Source organism: Bufo bufo, chromosome 6, assembly GCF_905171765.1.
Source record: "Bufo bufo chromosome 6, aBufBuf1.1, whole genome shotgun sequence".
Lineage (NCBI taxonomy): Eukaryota > Metazoa > Chordata > Amphibia > Anura > Bufonidae > Bufo > Bufo bufo.
This window is the reverse complement of record NC_053394.1, coordinates 363,743,028-363,761,168: the sequence shown is the minus strand read 5'-3', so window position 1 is coordinate 363,761,168 and position 18,141 is coordinate 363,743,028. Positions and strand designations below refer to the sequence as shown.

At 48.7% G+C, this 18,141-nt stretch overlaps 2 protein-coding genes across 2 annotated transcripts in view; one reads left to right on the top strand and one right to left on the bottom strand.

Moving 5' to 3' along the window:
- SLC26A11 (solute carrier family 26 member 11) overlaps positions 1–14,032 on the bottom strand; it is a 62,407-nt gene extending 48,375 nt beyond the window's left edge. The window contains 4 exon segments of the mRNA XM_040435123.1: positions 2,306–2,415; positions 2,418–2,560; positions 13,582–13,696; positions 13,934–14,032. Coding sequence (XP_040291057.1) covers positions 2,306–2,415; positions 2,418–2,526 — 219 coding nt within the window. The 5' untranslated portion in view covers positions 2,527–2,560; positions 13,582–13,696; positions 13,934–14,032.
- Positions 14,033–14,089: 57 nt separating this feature from the next.
- The window catches only part of SGSH (N-sulfoglucosamine sulfohydrolase), a 34,574-nt gene continuing 30,522 nt past the window's right edge, over positions 14,090–18,141 (top strand). Inside the window, exon 1 of the mRNA XM_040435124.1 lies at positions 14,090–14,240. Coding sequence (XP_040291058.1) covers positions 14,102–14,240 — 139 coding nt within the window. The 5' untranslated portion in view covers positions 14,090–14,101. The remainder of the gene's footprint in view (positions 14,241–18,141) is intronic.

Here is an 18,141-nt window from a genome sequence, read left to right as displayed (position 1 = left end):
CCGTTTTGCAGCCGCATCCGTGATCCGTATTTCCTGTCCGTCAAAAAAATATGACCTGTCCTATTTTTTTGACGGACAAACGGTTCACGGACCCATTCAAGTCAATGGGTCCGTGAAAAAACACGGATGCACACAAGATTGGCATCCGCGTCCGTGGCCGTGGCCGTAGGCTACTTTCACACAGACGGATCCGCAGATCCGTCTGCATAAAAGCTTTTTTCAGAGCTGAGTTTTCACTTCGTGAAAACTCAGATCCGACAGTATTTCTAACACAGAGGCGTTCCCATAGTGATGGGGACGCTTCTAGTTAGAATATACTTTGAACTGTGTACATGACTGCCCCCTACTGCCTGGCAGCAACCGATCTCTTACAGGGGGGCTGTGATCCGCACAATTAACCCCTCAGGTGCTGCACCTGAGGGGTTAATTGTGCGTATCATAGCCCCCTGTAAGAGATCATGTGCTGCCAGGCAGGAGGGGGCACACCCCCCTCCCTCCCCAGTTTTAAATTCATTGGTGGCCAGTGGGCCCCCCCTCCCTCCCTTGTATTTAACACATTGGTGGCCAGTGCGGCCGGCCCCCCCTCCCTCCCCTGTAGTACTGTACATTCATTGGTGGACAGTGGGCCCCCCTCCCTCCCCCTCCTAATTAAAATCTCCCCCCCTATCATTGGTGGCAGTGGAGAGTACCGATCGGAGTCCCAGTTTAATCGCTGGGGCTCCGATCGGTAACCATGGCAACAAGGACGCTACTGCAGTCCTGGTTGCCATGGTTACTTAGCAATTTTTAGAAGCATTATACTTACCTGCGATGTCTGTGACTGGCCGGGCGCTCCTCCTACTGGTAAGTGACAGGTCTGTGCTATAAGCAATGCGCCGCACAGACCTTTCACTTACCAGTAGGAGGAGCGCCCGGCCGGTCACAGACATCGCAGCTCGCAGGTAAGTATAATGCTTCTAAAAATTGCTAAGTAACCATGGCAACCAGGACTGTAGTAGCGTCCTGGTTGCCATGGTTACCGATCGGAGCCCCAGCGATTAAACTGGGACTCCGATCGTACTCTCTGCTGCCACCAATGATAGGGGGGGAGATTTCAATTAGGAGGGGGAGGGAGCCCACTGGCCACCAATGAATCTACAGTACTACGGGGGAGGGAGGGGGGGCCAGCCGCACTGGCCACCAATATGTTAACTACAGGGGAAGGAGGGGGGGCCGGCCGCACTGGTCACCAATGTGTTAACTACAGGGGAGGAGGGGGGGCCGGCCGCACTGGCCACCAATGAGTTAAATACAGGGGGGGGGAGGGGGGGTCTGCCCCCTGCTGCCTGGCAGCACCTGCCAGGCAGCAGGGGGCAGTCATGTACACAGTTCTTAGTATATTCTAACCTGAAGCATCCCCATCACCATGGGAACGCCTCTGTGTTAAAATATACTGTCGGATCTGAGTTTCACGATCTAACTCAAATCCGATGGTATATTCTAACATAGAGGCGTTCCCATGGTGATGGGGACGCTTCAAGTTAAAATATACCATCGGATTGGAGAAAACTCCGATCCGATGGTATAAAAGGGACTCCTGACCTTTCATTGAAAGTCAATGGGGGACGGATCCGTTTGCAATTGCACCATATTGTGTCAATGTCAAATGGATCCGTCCCCATTGACTTGCATTGTAATTCAGGACGGATCCGTTTGGCTCCGCATGGCCAGGCGGACACCAAAACGACTTTTTTTTCATGTCCGTGGATCCTCCAAAAATCAAGGAAGACCCACGGACGAAAAAACAGTCACGGATCACGGACCTACGGACCCCGTTTTTGCGGACCTTAAAAAAAATGGTCGTGTGCATGAGGCCTTACTGAAGTGAGACAACCCCTTTAAGGCTAAATACACATGATCAGGATTACATGCGGATTTTCTGCACAGATTTACGTGCGGAAAATCCGCACCGTAGGTCATGTACATTGTACTCTATGAGAATCTGAAATTCTCATACACACAATGCAGATTTTTTCCTACGGTGCGGATTTTAAAATCCGCAGCATGTCAATTTATTTTATTTTTCCTGTCCGGATTTTCTCCTTTCACTTCAATGGGGAGAGGAAAATCTGCACCAATTGATGTGGATTGACCGCACGGATTTCCCTGCGAACACCTGCGGATTTCAGTGCGTATTGTCCGCACATAAATCCTGAACGTGTGCATTTACCCTAAGAGACCTGATCTGTGGAGGACTCCAGATGCAACTGATTTTCTTGGCGGGAAGCCGTCAAAGAACCAATCCTTCAGAATACAGATAACCTACCTCAACAGGTAGTCCGGCCACCTCCGCGTAGGCGAGCGCCTGCGGTACCACAGTCAGTCCAACAGTAAAGCCAGCAATAATGTCCAGCTGCATCCATTGCACAGAATACTGGGAAACCACGACAAAAATGGGAGTGTCCTCTTCAATGCTCCCCAGGAGCAGCACCCGGCTGATCGTCTAGTACCGACACCCCGGTCATGCCGGTTACCCGGCCACTCCATAGCTGCAGATGTCAGTCACATCATGGACATGTGCCTAGAAAGAAAAGAAGGGCGCAGAAACGGATACGATTAGTAAATTACTGCATTTTATCGCTTATTTGTAACCGATTCATCAAGTCAAGTTCTTTAACGCAGGGGTATACGGCCGATTCTGCTCCGAGGCCATGATGTCAGACTGTACAACTTTCAAGGGCTGCAATTAAAGGGGTTATCCAAGGCTGAAAATGGCACGCCATATGCCAGGGCCCCTCACACTGATTCTACTTACCTGGCTCCCCGCTCCTGATCCCCGCACTGTGCGTGGATTAAAACATCCGGTGTCGGCGGGGGACGGGCCTCCCTAGCATCACCCACGATGCTAAGGAGGCTAGTCACCGCCTGCTCCCCGTCGACACCGGGTGTTTTTATCCGCGCACAGTGCGGGGATCAGGAGCGGCGCGGGGAGCCAGGTAAGTACAATCAGTGTGAGGGACCCGGGCGTATGGGGGGGGCCATTTCCAGCCTCGGATAACCCCTTTAAACGTAAAGGGGTATTCCACATATACCATACCTTGCAATGCGTAATGGGACCTGAAGGGGAGGTGCATGACACAGAGATGTAAAAAGCATCAAAGAAACCACCAGTCATGGTCTGCCCCAGGCATAACATAACGTTTCTGCCTGGATTGCTCCTTTAAAAGGAGTTCTCCAAAATTTACAGGGGTTATCCCATGATTGATGTAAAAAAATATTTTTTTAAATTTAAATCAAACATCATATAGGACAGCGGTGGGGAACCATTTTGCTGCCAAGGGCCATTTGGATATTTGTAACATCATTCGGGGGCCATACAAAATTCTCAATAAAAATTTTTACTGCTGTATTTGGTCAAACATATAATTGACTTAGGGATAAGTTACAGAAATTGCACTCAATTAAAATAATCTAGAGGGCTGTATTTTTGCAGCACAAAATAGCGCCTGCACTATATATATACAGTATATTACATACAATACAGGCGCCATATTGACCACACATAGCAGTCTAATTTTTAAGTTCAGAATGTTACTTATTTGACATTAATGGCAGGAAGCTAAACCCAGGGGGTCCAGAGAGGGGTTCACCCAGCTTTCACTCTCCCTGCCTCTTTCTTCGCAACTGTCCCTGCCTTTGTCCCTTTCTCAGCAAAATATCTGCCCCCACCTCCATCAGCCTGAAATCAGCCTCCTATCAGACCCCCCAGGCCTACATCAGCCTCAGATCAGACTCCCATCAGACCTCTAAGCCTCAGATTAGACCCCAATCAGACCCTTCCTAGCTTCAGATCAGACTCCCATCAGACCCCCAGCCTCAGACCAGACCCCGGATCAGACGCCCAGCCTCAGATCAGCCCCCATCAGACCCCCCAGGGTCAGATCAGCCCCTATAAGACCCCCCAGCCTCAGATCAGACCTTCATAATACCCTCCCTAGCCTCAGATCAGCCCCCATCAGACCCTCCCCAGCCTCAGATCAGCCCCCATCAGCCCCCCTAGTCTCAGATCAGACCCCTATCAAACCCCAGCCTCAGATCAGACACCCCCAGCCTCAGATCAGACCCTCCCAAGCCTCAGATCAGACCCCCATCAGACCCTCCCCACCCTCCTTTAGCCTCAGATCAGCCCCAATCAGACATCAGATCAGATACTGTATTTAAGATAAACAAATAAACTTACCTCTCCAGCTCCGTACGGCGCTGCCTCTTGGCAGATTCACTTACCCTCCCTGTTCTTCTTCCTGCCGCACTATATTGTCACCTCACACCGCACAGCGTCAGGTCATAGTGCACGTCTACGTGCACTGCGTCCTGACGCTGGATGTGTCAGGACACAGTGTGGGGCTGAAAGAAGACCAGGGAAGGTGAGGACAGCCAGTGCAGTGCTGTTCTCACCTTCCTGTGCCTCCCGTATGCTAATGACCGCTTCCATAATGGAAGGGGTCATAAGCATTTTCACATTATGTTCTGGCAGGGGGCCGGGGGCCACATGAAATGATACCGTGGGCCGCATACGGCCCTCGGGCCGGAGGTTCCCCACCCCTGATATAGGACATGAATGTCTCTTTCTAGCAAAACTAGAACCAGCCCTGCACCTCACATGGATCCAGAGATCTCCACATTCATTGCTCCAATTACTCTGATCACTACAATCTGGCGGCTCAGGGGATGTGTCCTTTCTGCTGCAGCTCTCTGCCTGTCACAGCTTCTAAGGCCCCTTTCACACGGGCGAGTATTCCGCGCGGATGTGATGCGTGAGGTGAACGTATTGCACCCGCACTGAATACCAACCCATTAATTTCTATGGGGCTGTTCACATGAGCGGTGATTTTCACGCATCACAGCATGCTCTATATTCTGAGTTTTTCACGCAACGCATAGAAGTGAATGGGGCTGCGTGAAAATCGCAAGCATCCGCAAGCAAGTGCGGATGCGGTGCGATTTTCACGCACGGTTGCTAGGAGACGATCGGGATGGAGACCCGATCGTTATTATTTTCCCTTATAACATGGTTATAAGGGAAAATAATAGCATTCTGAATACAGAATGCATAGTAAAACAGCGCTGGAGGGGTTAAAAATAAATACATTTTTTAACTCACCTTAGTCCACTTGATCGCGGCCCGGCATCTCCTTCTGTCTCCTTTACTGAACAGGACCTGTGGTGAGCATTCATTATAGGTCAAGGACCTTTGGTGACGTCACTCCGGTCATCACATGGTACGTCACATGATCTTTTACCATGGTGATGGATCATGTGATGACCGGAGTGACGTCATCAAAGGTCCTTTACCTGTAATGAATGCTCACCACAGGTCCTGTTCAGTAAAGGAGACAGAAGGAGATGCTGGGCCGCGATCAAGTGGATTAAGGTGAGTTAAATTTTTATTTTTTTATTTTTAACCCCTCCAGCGCTATTGTACTATGCATTCTGTATTCAGAATGCTATTATTTTCCCTTATAACCATGTTATAAGGGGAAATAATACAATCTACAGAACACCGATCCCAAGCCCGAACTTCTGTGAAGAAGTTCAGGTTTGGGTACCAAACATGCGTGATTTTTCTCACGCGAGTGCAAAACGCATTACAATGTTTTGCACTCGCCAGGCAAAATCGCGGGTGTGCCCGCAACGCACCCGCACATTTTCCCGCAACGCCCGTGTGAAAGAGGCCTAACAGTTAGACAGGGCTGTTTGCAGTCGAAGGATGCGACCACCTCTACGAGGTGGACAGAGAAAGAGGAAAAAGATCAAACAGCAGGTGGCGCGATACAGATAGATTTTTATTGAATTTTTAATTACAAAAGTATACCGATCCAGGCGCTGGTTTAAAAAAATATAGAATACGGGACAACCCCTTTAACGATTGATGTCCTATTCCTAGGTTACGTCATCAATATCATTGCAGCGGGAGACAGAAACACACTGCTCTATCCATCTGGATCTACAGGGTCGGGGGCTTCGGACTCTGTCCGATCCCATGGTGATCAATTTTTGGAGAAGCCTTTGGCACCATCCACCACCCCTCTATGGTGCTGGCACCGGGGACTGACGGAGAGGAGCAATGTCCGGGATCAGAGATGGCATCAGGACAGCTCTGTGACGATGAGCGGTACTAGAAGGACGGAGATAAGGTCTGCGGTCTCACTAGTATGACAGGCAATAGAAGCCTGATTGTTCTGTAGACAGGCTGCTCATTGTAGATTGTGCAGCAGCTGCGGCTGATAAGATCTGACCACAGCGACCTCCGAGATAGCAGTCGGCGGCACTGAAATCCTGCAAACAGGTTTCCTAAATAAGGCCCCATGCACACCACCGAATCCGTTTTAAGGATCCGCAAATCTCAAATCCCGGCCGTGTGCGTGCCACGTTTTTTTTTTGTTTTTTTTTACCCCTGTAGAAAATGTCCTATCCTTGTCTGCAAAATGGACAAGAAAAGAACCTGTTTTCTCTCTTCTGCGGGCCGGCCAATGGGTCCGCAAAATAATGTGAATCGGCTGCGGACTGAAAATATGGTCGTGTGCATGGAGCCTAAGGCCCCGTTTACACAACCGTTTTCATGCATTTTTTGCGGATTGGATATGGACTCATTTCAATGGGGCCACAAAAGATACGAACAGCACACTGTGAATCTGTATGCGCGGTCCCGCAAAAAAGATAGAACATGTCTTATTCTTGTCCGTTTTGCGGACAAGAATAGACATTGTTGCGGACCGCAAAATACATAGTCGCGATAATGCACCCTAAGGTAGCATTCACACGACCGTAAGTGTTTTGCGGTCCGCAAATTGAGGATCCGAAAAACACGGATACCGGCCGTGTGTGTTCCGTATTTTGCGGACTGCACATGGTCAGCGCTATATAGAGAATGCCTATTCTTGTCCGCAACCGTGGACAAGAATAGGACACGCTCCATATTTTTCGCGGGGCCGCAGAACGGAACAATGGATGCGGACAGCACACGGTGTGCTGTCCGCATCTTTTGCGGCCTCATTGAAATGAATGGGTCAGAACCCGTTCAGCAAAATTGCAGAACGGATGCGGATCCGTTTATACGGTCATGTGAATGCACCCTTAGGGCTCATACACACAAACGTATTTTCTTTCCGCTTCTGTTCCGGGTTTTTTCACTTCAATGGGTCCGCAAAAACAACAGAAGGTACGCCGTGTGCATTCCGTTTCCGTATTTCCATTCCGCAAAAAAGTACTGCACGTCCTATTATTGTCCGCAAGTCACGGTCCGAGGCCCCATTCAAATCAATGGGTCTGCAAAAAATACGGAACTCATATGTATGTCACCTGTATTTTGCGGATTCATACTGTAGAAATGCTATGCCCAGCCCATATTAGGCTACTTTCACACTAGCGTTCGGAGCAGATCCGTCTGATGTTTCATCAGACGGATCCGCTCCAATAATGCAGACGTTTGCATCCGTTCAGAACGGATCCGTCTGCATTATAACTTAGAAAATTTTCTAAGTCTGAAAGTAGCCTGAGCGGATCCGTTCAGACTTTACATTGAAAGTCAATGGAGGACGGATCCGCTTGAAGATAGAGCCATATTGTGTCATCTTCAAACGGATCCGTCCCCATTGACTTCCATTGTAAGTCTGGACGGATCCGCTCGCCTCCGCACGGCCAGGCGCAAGCAGCGTTCAGGTGTCCGCTCACTGAGCGGAGCGGAGGCTGAACGCCGCCAGACTGATGCATTCTCAGTGGATCCGCCTCCACTGAGAATGCATTAGAGCTGAACGGCTGCGTTCGGGGCCGCTTGTGAGCCCCTTCAAATGGAACTCACGAGCGGACACCTGAACGCAGGTGTGAAAGTAGCCTTACTCATGTGTTTGGTGATTAATAAGTTACTGTTTCTGTATACGATCCGCAAACCACGGAACGGAAGAGGACTTAAATCAGAGAAAGAAAAACTCAGATGCGGAACAACAGATCCGTGAAAAACGGACCGCAAAACAACAATGGTCGTGCGCATGAGCCCTTATAGACAGAATATCTGCCTCTGCAGCCTGCATTCCCAATGTAAAGAGCATCGGCATGCGTGCCACACTGCTGCGCTGTACAACGCGGGCGCAGGACAGGAGACGAGCGATCGTCAGAGGTCTCAGTACCTCACACACAGTGGAAAAATACTAAGAAAAACAATGCCAGAATCTCTGTTTTTCTTACAAAAAGGTAAAAAAAAAAAAGGTATCCATAGTATAGTACTGATAAAAACTACACCTTGTCCTATAAAAAAGTCCTGGTACAGCTCGATCACTGGAAAAAGAAAAAAGTTCTGCGTTTCTCAGTAGTAAAAAAAAAAAAACGATGTAAATTTGCCATTGCCTCAATAGTACCAGCCCACAGAAGAAACAGAACGCGTTAGTTTTACTGCACGGCGAAAATATAAAAAGAAAAAACATTGAGAAAATTCCAGTTAGTTTTTTTCATACGCACCTAAAATTATTATATAAAAATGGTCCGTAACCATCAAATTAAAAAATACTCAAAATGGTGGGAATAAAAGATGTCGACAGAATTTTTTTTTTTTAAGTTGCGGCTCTTGGAAGGCACTGCACAAAAAAAGAAAAAAAGAAAATCTTGCAGTCCTTAAAGGGGTTGTCGGGGTTCAGAGCTGAACCCGGACATACCTTCATTTTCACCCAGGCAGCCTCCCCCCCCCCCCCCCGACTTGAGCATCGGAGAAGTTCATGCTCCAATGTTCTCCTTTGCCCTGCGCTAAGGCATTTTCCGGAGTTCCGGTGACGTACCGGGCTCTCTATGTGTCACGCTCATATTGTTGTTTGACCATGACGCGGTTGCCGTGCAGACTTGTTGCTGGTGGCAACGTGTAGTTTTTGGTTTGCACGTGCAATTCCCCTTTAAGGTGTGCCTCCCTGCTGTTTGGTGAGCAAGGGGTTAATCTTCTAGCTAGTGGGGATTATGGCGTGTCCTGGGTGTGGCCGCGGGCTTGTTATAGACCTGTGGTTTGCAGGCTGGGGGCAGTGGTTCTACAGCCTTGTCTGGTGATGGAGCTCTGCTGCTTGCCTGGGTGATTCTGCCCAGTGCTTGAGGGGGCCCATTCAGACTAGTGAGCGCTTTTGGAAGCGCTCACTAGTATCATACTAGTAAGCCCATCCAGAAGAGCTCACTGGTATGCAAGAGATCGGCGCTTGCTCACTTACCCCTGCGGCGCTGGTCTCCTCCAGCCTGACGGCGTACAGCGTGCACTATGACATGACGCTGTACGCAGCGCAGCGCAGGGAGAGCAGGAGAGGTAAGTTTTAATTATTTATTTTAGTCTGATCTGAGGTCTGATATCATGGGGCCCTGGGGTCTGTCACATCATGGGGGGGCCTGAAATAAGCATATGGGGGTGCCTGACTCCTGACTGAGCAAGGGGGGGGGGGGCCTGAATGAGCATATAGGGGGGGCTGAGCCACTGACATATAGGGGGGGGGGGGATAAATAAATAACTGATATTGGGGGGGGGGCTGAATAAATAACTGATATTGGGGGGGGCTGAATAAATAACTGATATTGGGGGGGGCTGAATAAATAACTGATATTGGGGGTAGGAGGGCTGAGCAACTGACATATGGGGGGGGGGCTGAATAAATGCAAGGCACGTTCTTTGCACAGGGCCCCTCTGCTGTCTGTGGCCGCCCCTGCTTGAGGGCCACCTTATTGGACATAAATTGTCCTTCCTTATGTATGCTCCTGGTTCCCTACCTCACTAGTTGTGGGTTTATGTTCAGGGTGTGTTGTACGTCTTCATGGTTGTTACATGTCTGGGCTGTTGTTGGTGTTTGCAGCGCTGCTTGGGGCTGCCATGCACTGTGTGAGCATGGGGGGCTCTGGCAGAGTAGGTATGCTGGATTCCTGTGTGGGTTGTTTGTACTGCGACATGCTGTGTGTTCGGGCTCCTGTACTGATGCACGGGTTCCAGTTGTGGAGGCTTCGGCAGGTAAGTGAGTTGTCATGTTGCTGTGAACGGTCTCTCCCTTTCCCTGCTTCTAGGCCTTTAGAGACTCCTGTTCCCCCGTGTTGTGGATGAACAGGACGTCTCTCCCCTGCTCCTAAGTGAGGGATTTCCAGGGTGACTCAGGATATTGGGTATCCAGGGTATGAGCCGTCCCACCATCAGGGTCCACTCATACGGATAGGAGTTAGGGAGAGGATTAGGGACGCAATAGGTGACCTGCTCCCTGATCCTGGCCTAGTTGCTATTAGTTATACCTTTTACATTGTACGGTGTGGGGTTTCCCCCACTCCCCACCGTGACACCATGGGGTCTGCCAGGAAGCCCGGTGACGTCACCGGCACTGATGGGTGGGCTTCAGTGTTGCCCTAGCCAGTAAAACTGCTAGGGCAGCGATAAAGCACACCCATCAGAGCCGGTGATGTCACCGAACACACTGCCGGGCAGAAGCTTCTGCCCGGCAGTGTATTATTGTAAACAAAAGAGCCTGTGCCCTGCGCGATCTAGTGCAGGGCAAGGGAGCGCATCGGAGCATTAGATGCTCAGATGCCAACATCAGGGGGGCTGCTTGGGTGAAAATAAGGGTATGTCCGGGTTCAGCTCTTAAATGCAGCATCCTCACAGCTCATCAAGCACAGCGCCGTACATTGTATAGTGGTTGTGCTTGGTATTGCAGCCCAGGCCTCATTCACTTGAATTGAGGAGCAAACAGGTCATGTGACTGATGAACGTGATGTCACTCACCTAGGAAGAGCATGGTCGTGGGGTCAGATCTTCGCCTATCAGATATTGATGACCTATCCTGAGGGCAGGTCATGTCATCAATATCTTACTCCTTTAAAAGGTGTAACATTTTGCACGGAGTATAAGTAATTTCTACACGGTATGAGGAGTCTGCTCTACCTATTTTACAGATAATTAAGATGTTTTCTGGGGGGGGGACCCCACAAGTAGGACCCCCAGTGATCGGCAGACTGAAGGAGTAATCGCACCCCACCTGTCCTGTGCTTGGTATTGCAGTCCAGTCCCATTCACTTCAATGGAGCTTAGTTGCAATACCACACACAACCAGGTGTGGTGCTCGAATAGTAAGGAAGCAGCCAAGTTTGTTTTTAATTCTAGACGACCCCTTTAGGCTACGTCTACACAACGACATTCGTAGCACTAATGTCGCGCGACAATTTTTATAATGGCAGTCTATGGTGTCGCACTGCAACATGCAACATGCTGCGACTCAACAGTCGCAGAAAAATCCATCTTGAATGGATTTTCTGCGACTGTTGCGTCGCAGCATGACACCATAGACTGCCATTGTAAAAATTGACGCGCGACATTGCAACAAAATGTCGCGCGAAAAATGTCGTCGTGTAGACGTAGCCTTAAAGGGCTCGTACATGATAAAAAAAAAAATCAAAAAAATCAATGGTGCTTTCTTACAAAAACAGCGCCACACTTGTCCACAGGTTGTGTGTGGTATTGCAGCTAGGCCCCAATCACATTAGTGGAGCTGTGCTGCAATATCGGACACAACCTGTGGACTTGTGCAGAGCTGTTTCTTGATGAAGAAGCCATGTTTTTTTTCCCCTATCAGGGAAACGCAACTGGAAAAAGAATAAAGGGGGTTCTGCACTGCATAGGGCCCTGCTGACCATCGGGGGCTCCGAGCGTCTTACAGACCATTAGGCCTCATGCACGAGCAACATCCGTGCGGCGGCCGGGACGGATCGAGACCCATTCAACTTGAATGCGTCCATGATAGGTCCACTCTGTAAAAAAACAGAACACGTTCTATTTTATTTGCGGTGCAGAGGCACGGACAGAAACGCCACGGAAGCACTCTGTATCGCTTCTGTGGGGTTCCGTGTCTCTGTTCTGCACCGCAGCCCCGGATTGCGCACCCATTCAAAAGCAATACGGCCCCGGCCATGTACATGAGGCCTTAATATGTCTTCCCAGATTTACAAAACTGTCTTAGAAGAAAACCTGTCTTTGTTGCCCATGGCAACCAATCACGGCTCAGCTTTCATTTTTCAAGAGCAGAATGTGAAATGAAATCAGCGCTGTGATTGGTTGGGACAGTTTTTTCCTTTATACAGATTCATAAAAGTCCTGCCCCCTTTAATGGTCAGAGATGAAGATGTTAATGGCCTCCAGTCGACACCTCGAGCACCCTGACTAACCGGTTTAAGATGAAAGTAGTGCGAGGAGACGTCACCCGCCTGCTTACATCCTGCTGGAACTTTACACAGGCTTTAGGAATGGAAGAGCGCCATTTTCTTATATTAAATTATTTTGAAGTGGGGAAGGGGGGTGACATTTTGTTCCTATACAAACTACTACAGTGGTAGTCATGGCGATTGATGCTGGGTGACTACCAGGGACAAGCGCTGCAGCCAATGAGAAGTGTTCGTGCAGCTGTACAATACACAGCAATTTATCATCTGGCCATAAAAAAAAGGTCGCAATGTTTGTTGCCCGCCATTTTTGAATTTTTGTAGGGGGGGGGGGGTAGTGGAAGTAGGCGTGGTTTAGCTATGTTATAGGGGTTTTCCGAGCATTTGATCGGTGGGGGTCTGACACCTGGGACCTCTTCCTAGGCCAGTGACGGCATGTCCAACAGTCACATGACCTAGGTACAGTCAGCCCGGTTCAAATGAATGGACCTGGGCTGCAATACCAAGCACGGCCACTATACAAGGATGGCGTGTGCTTGGTAGGCTGTGAGGAGGCAGCGGGCTCTTCAAACAGCTGATCGGCGGGGGCCCCGGGTGTCAGACCCCCACCTATCAGATACTGATGACCTATCCAGAGGACGGGTCATCACTATCAGCTTTAATTAGGTGCAGATTTATCAATTTAGGGGCTGTCCAGGATTGGAAAAACATCAAAAACAGCACCACCCCTGCCCACAGGTTGTTTGTGGTATTGCAGCTCCAATGGAGCCAGGCTGCAAAATCAGGCACAACGGACGGACAGGGCTGCTGCTGTTTTTGGAAGAAAGCAACCATGTCTTTTTGGACAAAAACAGAAAAAAAAGCGCACAATTTTGCTCCAGCAGGGGGCGCCGTAAAGAGACTGGAGTAACCTGTCTGGACAAAAATATTCAGTTTCAAAGATGCTCCAAATTTATCAACCAAAGGGCTCATGCACAAGAACATATTTGGTTTCCGTTCCGGTATTTTTTGCGGTCCGTATGCGGAACCATTCACTTCAAACCAGAAATGACTCTGTGTGTATTCCATTTCGATAAGATAGAACATCTCCTATTATCCGCATTACGGACAAGGATAGGACTGTTCCGTTCCGCAAAATAAGGAATGCACACGGACGTCATCTGTATTTTTTGAGGATACGTGTTTTGCGGACGGCAAAATACATACGGTCGTGTGCATGAGCCCAAAGGGGCGACATTTCTTTAAAATCGGCAGAAATTACAGCAATTGCAACAATTTTCCCCGAAAGGCTGGCGGGGATCAATCTAGAGCCTGTAACCATGGAAACACATAGGTCTGATTAGGAGCTGTAAACAAAAAACACACAGTTGCTTTATTTACCGCAGTAATTACCTTGGAAATGATGATTTTTGGGGGAAAAAACTGTAAAACTCACGAAGCGCCTTCCATATAAACAGGAAACCATCAGTAAGCGTGCTAAGAAAGTGCCTCCATCCTGGTGTGACGCCTGTGCCGCTTCAGTGAAGAAGGGGAGCGGAGTTTGTCACAGTTTTCACTTTCATGACAGACAAAAGAAGCCGATGACAAAGTCAGCTCTGCTACATATGATCCCTGGACCTGCCAGATGTAAATCACTGCAGCTGCCAGAAATATGGAAAGCGACGGTTATAAGCAGGAAAGACTGGGGATATAAAATACATAATATAATAGAATAGAATAGACATAGACACACAGGCTCACCTACCGGCACTGAGCAGAACCGGCTCCTCTGCGTCCAGAGGGAGGGGGCGTGGCCTAGCCGGGATCACCTGACTGCCACTTGCCCCTCTTCGCTTTCTGAGAGTGGGCGTGTCCTACTCCAGTCACCTGACAGCCACTTGCTCAAAGAGGGGCGTGTCCCAGCTACTGTCATATGACTCAGAGGGCGTGGCCTGGCTCCGGTCATGTGACTACCCTTGTGTCCATGGGCTCCCAGGGTGTCCCCGCCGCGTGTGTGTGGCTGGTCTGCGCGGTGCTGGTAGCTGACGGCAAGAACGTGCTGCTGATAATCGGTGAGTGCGGTACCGAGCATGCTGGGAGATGTAGTTTCTGCGGCAGCCGGGTGAATAGTGATTTGAGTCCGTTCTTGTTTCGGCCACTAGGTGGCGCCTTAAAACGAATCACTAACGTGCAGCCAGGGTTATGTCACTGTTCAGACCCTACAGTTACAGTTGCATTCAGTCTGGATTGTATCCCTCAGGTGCCCAAAAAGTGCCAGCCAAAGTGCCCCACACTTTATACTATATAGCAGGGATCAGCAACCTCTGGCACTCCAGCTGTTCAGAAACTACAACTCCCAGAATTCTTCATTCACTTCTGTGGGGAGGTAGAAGAACAGCCGAGCATGTTTGCATGCTGGGAGTTGTAGTTTCACCTCAGCTGAAGTGCCGAAGGCTGCTGATTCCTGCTCTATAGTATTGGCTCTATATATATATATATACGTGTGCAGCTGCTGGAACGGGGCTCCCCATAGAGAAGGCAGGGATGATTTCCCTATCTCTGTATACACAGTACAGCTGAACGCGCTCTGTGTATAGGGATCGGCGATGCCGCGTCATGTGATCACCTGTGAGCTGTTGGGTCTTAGCAGACCCCGATCAGCTCTACAGAAAGGTTGTACAGTGTCTCAGGGGGCTATACTCCCCCTGTAACTGGGACTAATGGTTAAGCCAGGAGAAATCACCGTTTAAAAATAAACAAAATGTAACGTTAAATGTCCCCCAACGGTCTTGTATGGACTTTTGCGGGGCACAAAGTGTAAAATAGATAACGAAATAATGACAAGATCTCTTGAACTGGTTACATTTTTTTTAAAATATTCAATACTCAATCTCAATGAATGAATTTAGCTTTTTTAAGGGAATGTGTCCCCTCCATTATACATCCTTTTTTTTTCTTCTGATTTATAGATTATTTAGTTCCATTTTCTGTACATGATTATGGAGGCGGCTGGAGGTCAGTGGAGGGGATTTCTATGGGAGAGTTTTCTAGACCTATTCTGTGACCTGCGGAGAGGTCATTGTGCAGGGAGGGGGAGGAGGTGAGCCGTGACCTCACCTCTCGTGAATGGCGGATCCCGGCTTTGTCTATACAGAGGTGTTATTTTCTATTGTAATCCTGTCTGTGATGATGATGAGGTGGCTGCTGAAAAGTGATTTCATCTGGACATGTCATCCTATTAGGCAGAGTATGAAAACGGCAGGTTTTTAGGATTTTATTTTAAAAAAAAAATTTTTTTTTATGTAGATGGTGATACGGAAATTTTTTTAAAAGGTGATCAAAAAGTCACACACACCCCAAAATCGTGTCAATGGTTCCTCCCTCAAGAAAAACAAGCCCTAACACCTCAATCAACCAAAAAACATAAAAGTTAGAAGATGGCGATGCCAAATAAATTTTGAGAAAAAAAACTAAACTTTAATACTAAAACACAACACACCATACGAGTTTGGTATCGCCGGAATTGTAATGACCCGTAGAATAAAGTGTGCTTTTTCATTTTTACTGTAAGGTGAATGCCCTAAGAACAAAAGCAAAAAAAATAAAAATGGCAGAGTTTTCTTTTCAATTTCACCCACTTTAAATATTTTTTGTAAAGTTTCCAAATACATTATGTGTAACCCGAAATGGTACCATTACAAAGGGGAACTCGTCCCGCAAATAACAAGCCCTCGTATGACTATGCTGACAGAATAGGAAAAATCGTGCGGTCCTTACGGGGTTAACATACCCTAAAACACAGCGGGACACAAATCACTTACTGGATAAATCGGTGGTGTCCCTGCTGCCACCTCTCCCTCCAAGTCCTGGTCTTCAGCAATGACTCCCCTCCTCTTCTCTCTGCTCCTGGCTTCCAGTTTAAAAATGATGGGCGTCCCAAGGTTTTATAGGTTAACTGGGGGAGGAGTGAACTGTCTGGGTGCTGCCAGTGTAGGGGCCTAACGGTGGGGTGATCCTGTTACATGGTCCTCTGTGCCTGGCTGAATGGTTGGGGGGGACCCTTGCAGGACAGGGCCCCTGTCTGAGGCCCCGCGGACACACACGTGACACGCCCATCACACTATGTCTACTGGTCATAAGAACCTTCTGATGTCACAGGGTCACGTGACATTCTGCTATTTTATTATTATTATTTTAACTTTTTTTTATTTATTTTTATGAGTTAACCGTAAACCTGGACATAAACAAGGTATGAATTTTAGACAGGAACCCCTTTCCAACATGGAGATTTTTCGTTTTTCACTCCCTGCTTTCCCGGAGCCATAACTAATTTTTATTTTTCGGTTCACATTGCCGTATGGGGGCTTGTTGTGTGCAGGACAAGTTGTACTTTCTAACGGTGCCATTGTCTATTGCATACAGATGGAAGCGCTCATTGCTGGAGCGCAGGGAGCTGGGTCCTGTCACTCACCGCTCAGCTCCCCGCGCTCCTCCCCTCCCTCAGGCCGGCGGTGCACAGAATGGTGAAGCAGGAAGGCCTCATTCACACATCAGTGATTGGTCAGTGATTTCCATCGGTGATTTTGAGCCAAAACCAGGATTGGAGCCTCCACAGACATAAGGTACAAGGGAAATATCTGCTCCTGTTCTGTGTTTAGAGCCGCACCTGGTTTTGGCTCACAATCACTGATGGAAATCACTGACTGAACACTGACGTGTGAATGAGGCCCCAGCTCCACCATTCAGCCTGCAGGCACAGATCGCGCTGCCAGCCTGTGTGGGCGGAGCCTGCAGTCCGGAAATCTGCCTAAACTCCGCCCACACAGTGCTGCAGAGCGATCTGTGTCTGCAGGGGAGAGAGGACTGTGAGCTTCAGGAGCGGGACAAGGTGAGTACTTACTGTGTTGTTTTTTGTTTTTAATACAGAGGGCTTTATTACTATGGAGGGTTTATTACTATGGAGGGGGCACAGAGGGCTTTATTACTATGGAGGGGGCACAGAGGGCATTACTACTATGGAGGGGGCACAGAGGGCTTTATTACTATGGAGGGGGCACAGAGGGCATTACTACTATGGAGGGGGCACAGAGGGCTTTATAACTATGGAGGGGGCACAGAGGGCATTATAACTGTGAAGGGGGCACAATGGGCATTATTACTATAAAGGGGGCACAATGGGCATTATTACTATAAAGGGGGCACAATGGGCATTATTACTATAAAGGGGGGCACAATGGGCATTATTACTATAAAGGGGGGCACAATGGGCATTATTACTATAAAGGGGGCACAATGGGCATTATTACTATAAAGGGGGCACAATGGGCATTATTACTATAAAGGGGGCACAATGGGCATTATTACTATAAAGGGGGCACAATGGGCATTATTACTGTGAAGGGGGCACAATGGGCATTATTACTGTGAAGGGGGCACAATGGGCATTATTACTGTGAAGGGGGCACAATGGGCATTATTACTGTGAAGGGGGCACAATGTGGGCATAACTACTGTGAGGGGGCACACATCTGTACAATACTACTGTAAAGTTTGTACAATGAGGGCAATACTACTGTGAGGGAGTACCATTTTTGGTACTCCCAAGTATTGGGGGGGGGGGGGGGCCAGAGAAAGGACCCACCGCGGGTGCAAAACACCCTAGGCACGCCACTGAGGAGAAAAAAGCTTAGAGACTGAGAAACCGGGGCGAAGATCAACTCTCTGAAAAAAAATGATGTTTTAATATATGCAAATGAGGCTCTGGGAGGCTTACACCTAGAGGCTCTGCTGTTTCTGCAACTGCCGCACCCTCTGGGCCAGATAGTATAAACGTGATCACACCTGGTCCTGTCAATCAAAGTGCAGACAGTGTGTCAGTTGCAGAGAAAGCAGAGCCTCTAGGTGTAATGACAACGCCCCCGTTGCTCCTAGAGGCTCATTTGCATTATTTTTTCTCAGCAATGCGGGCACATA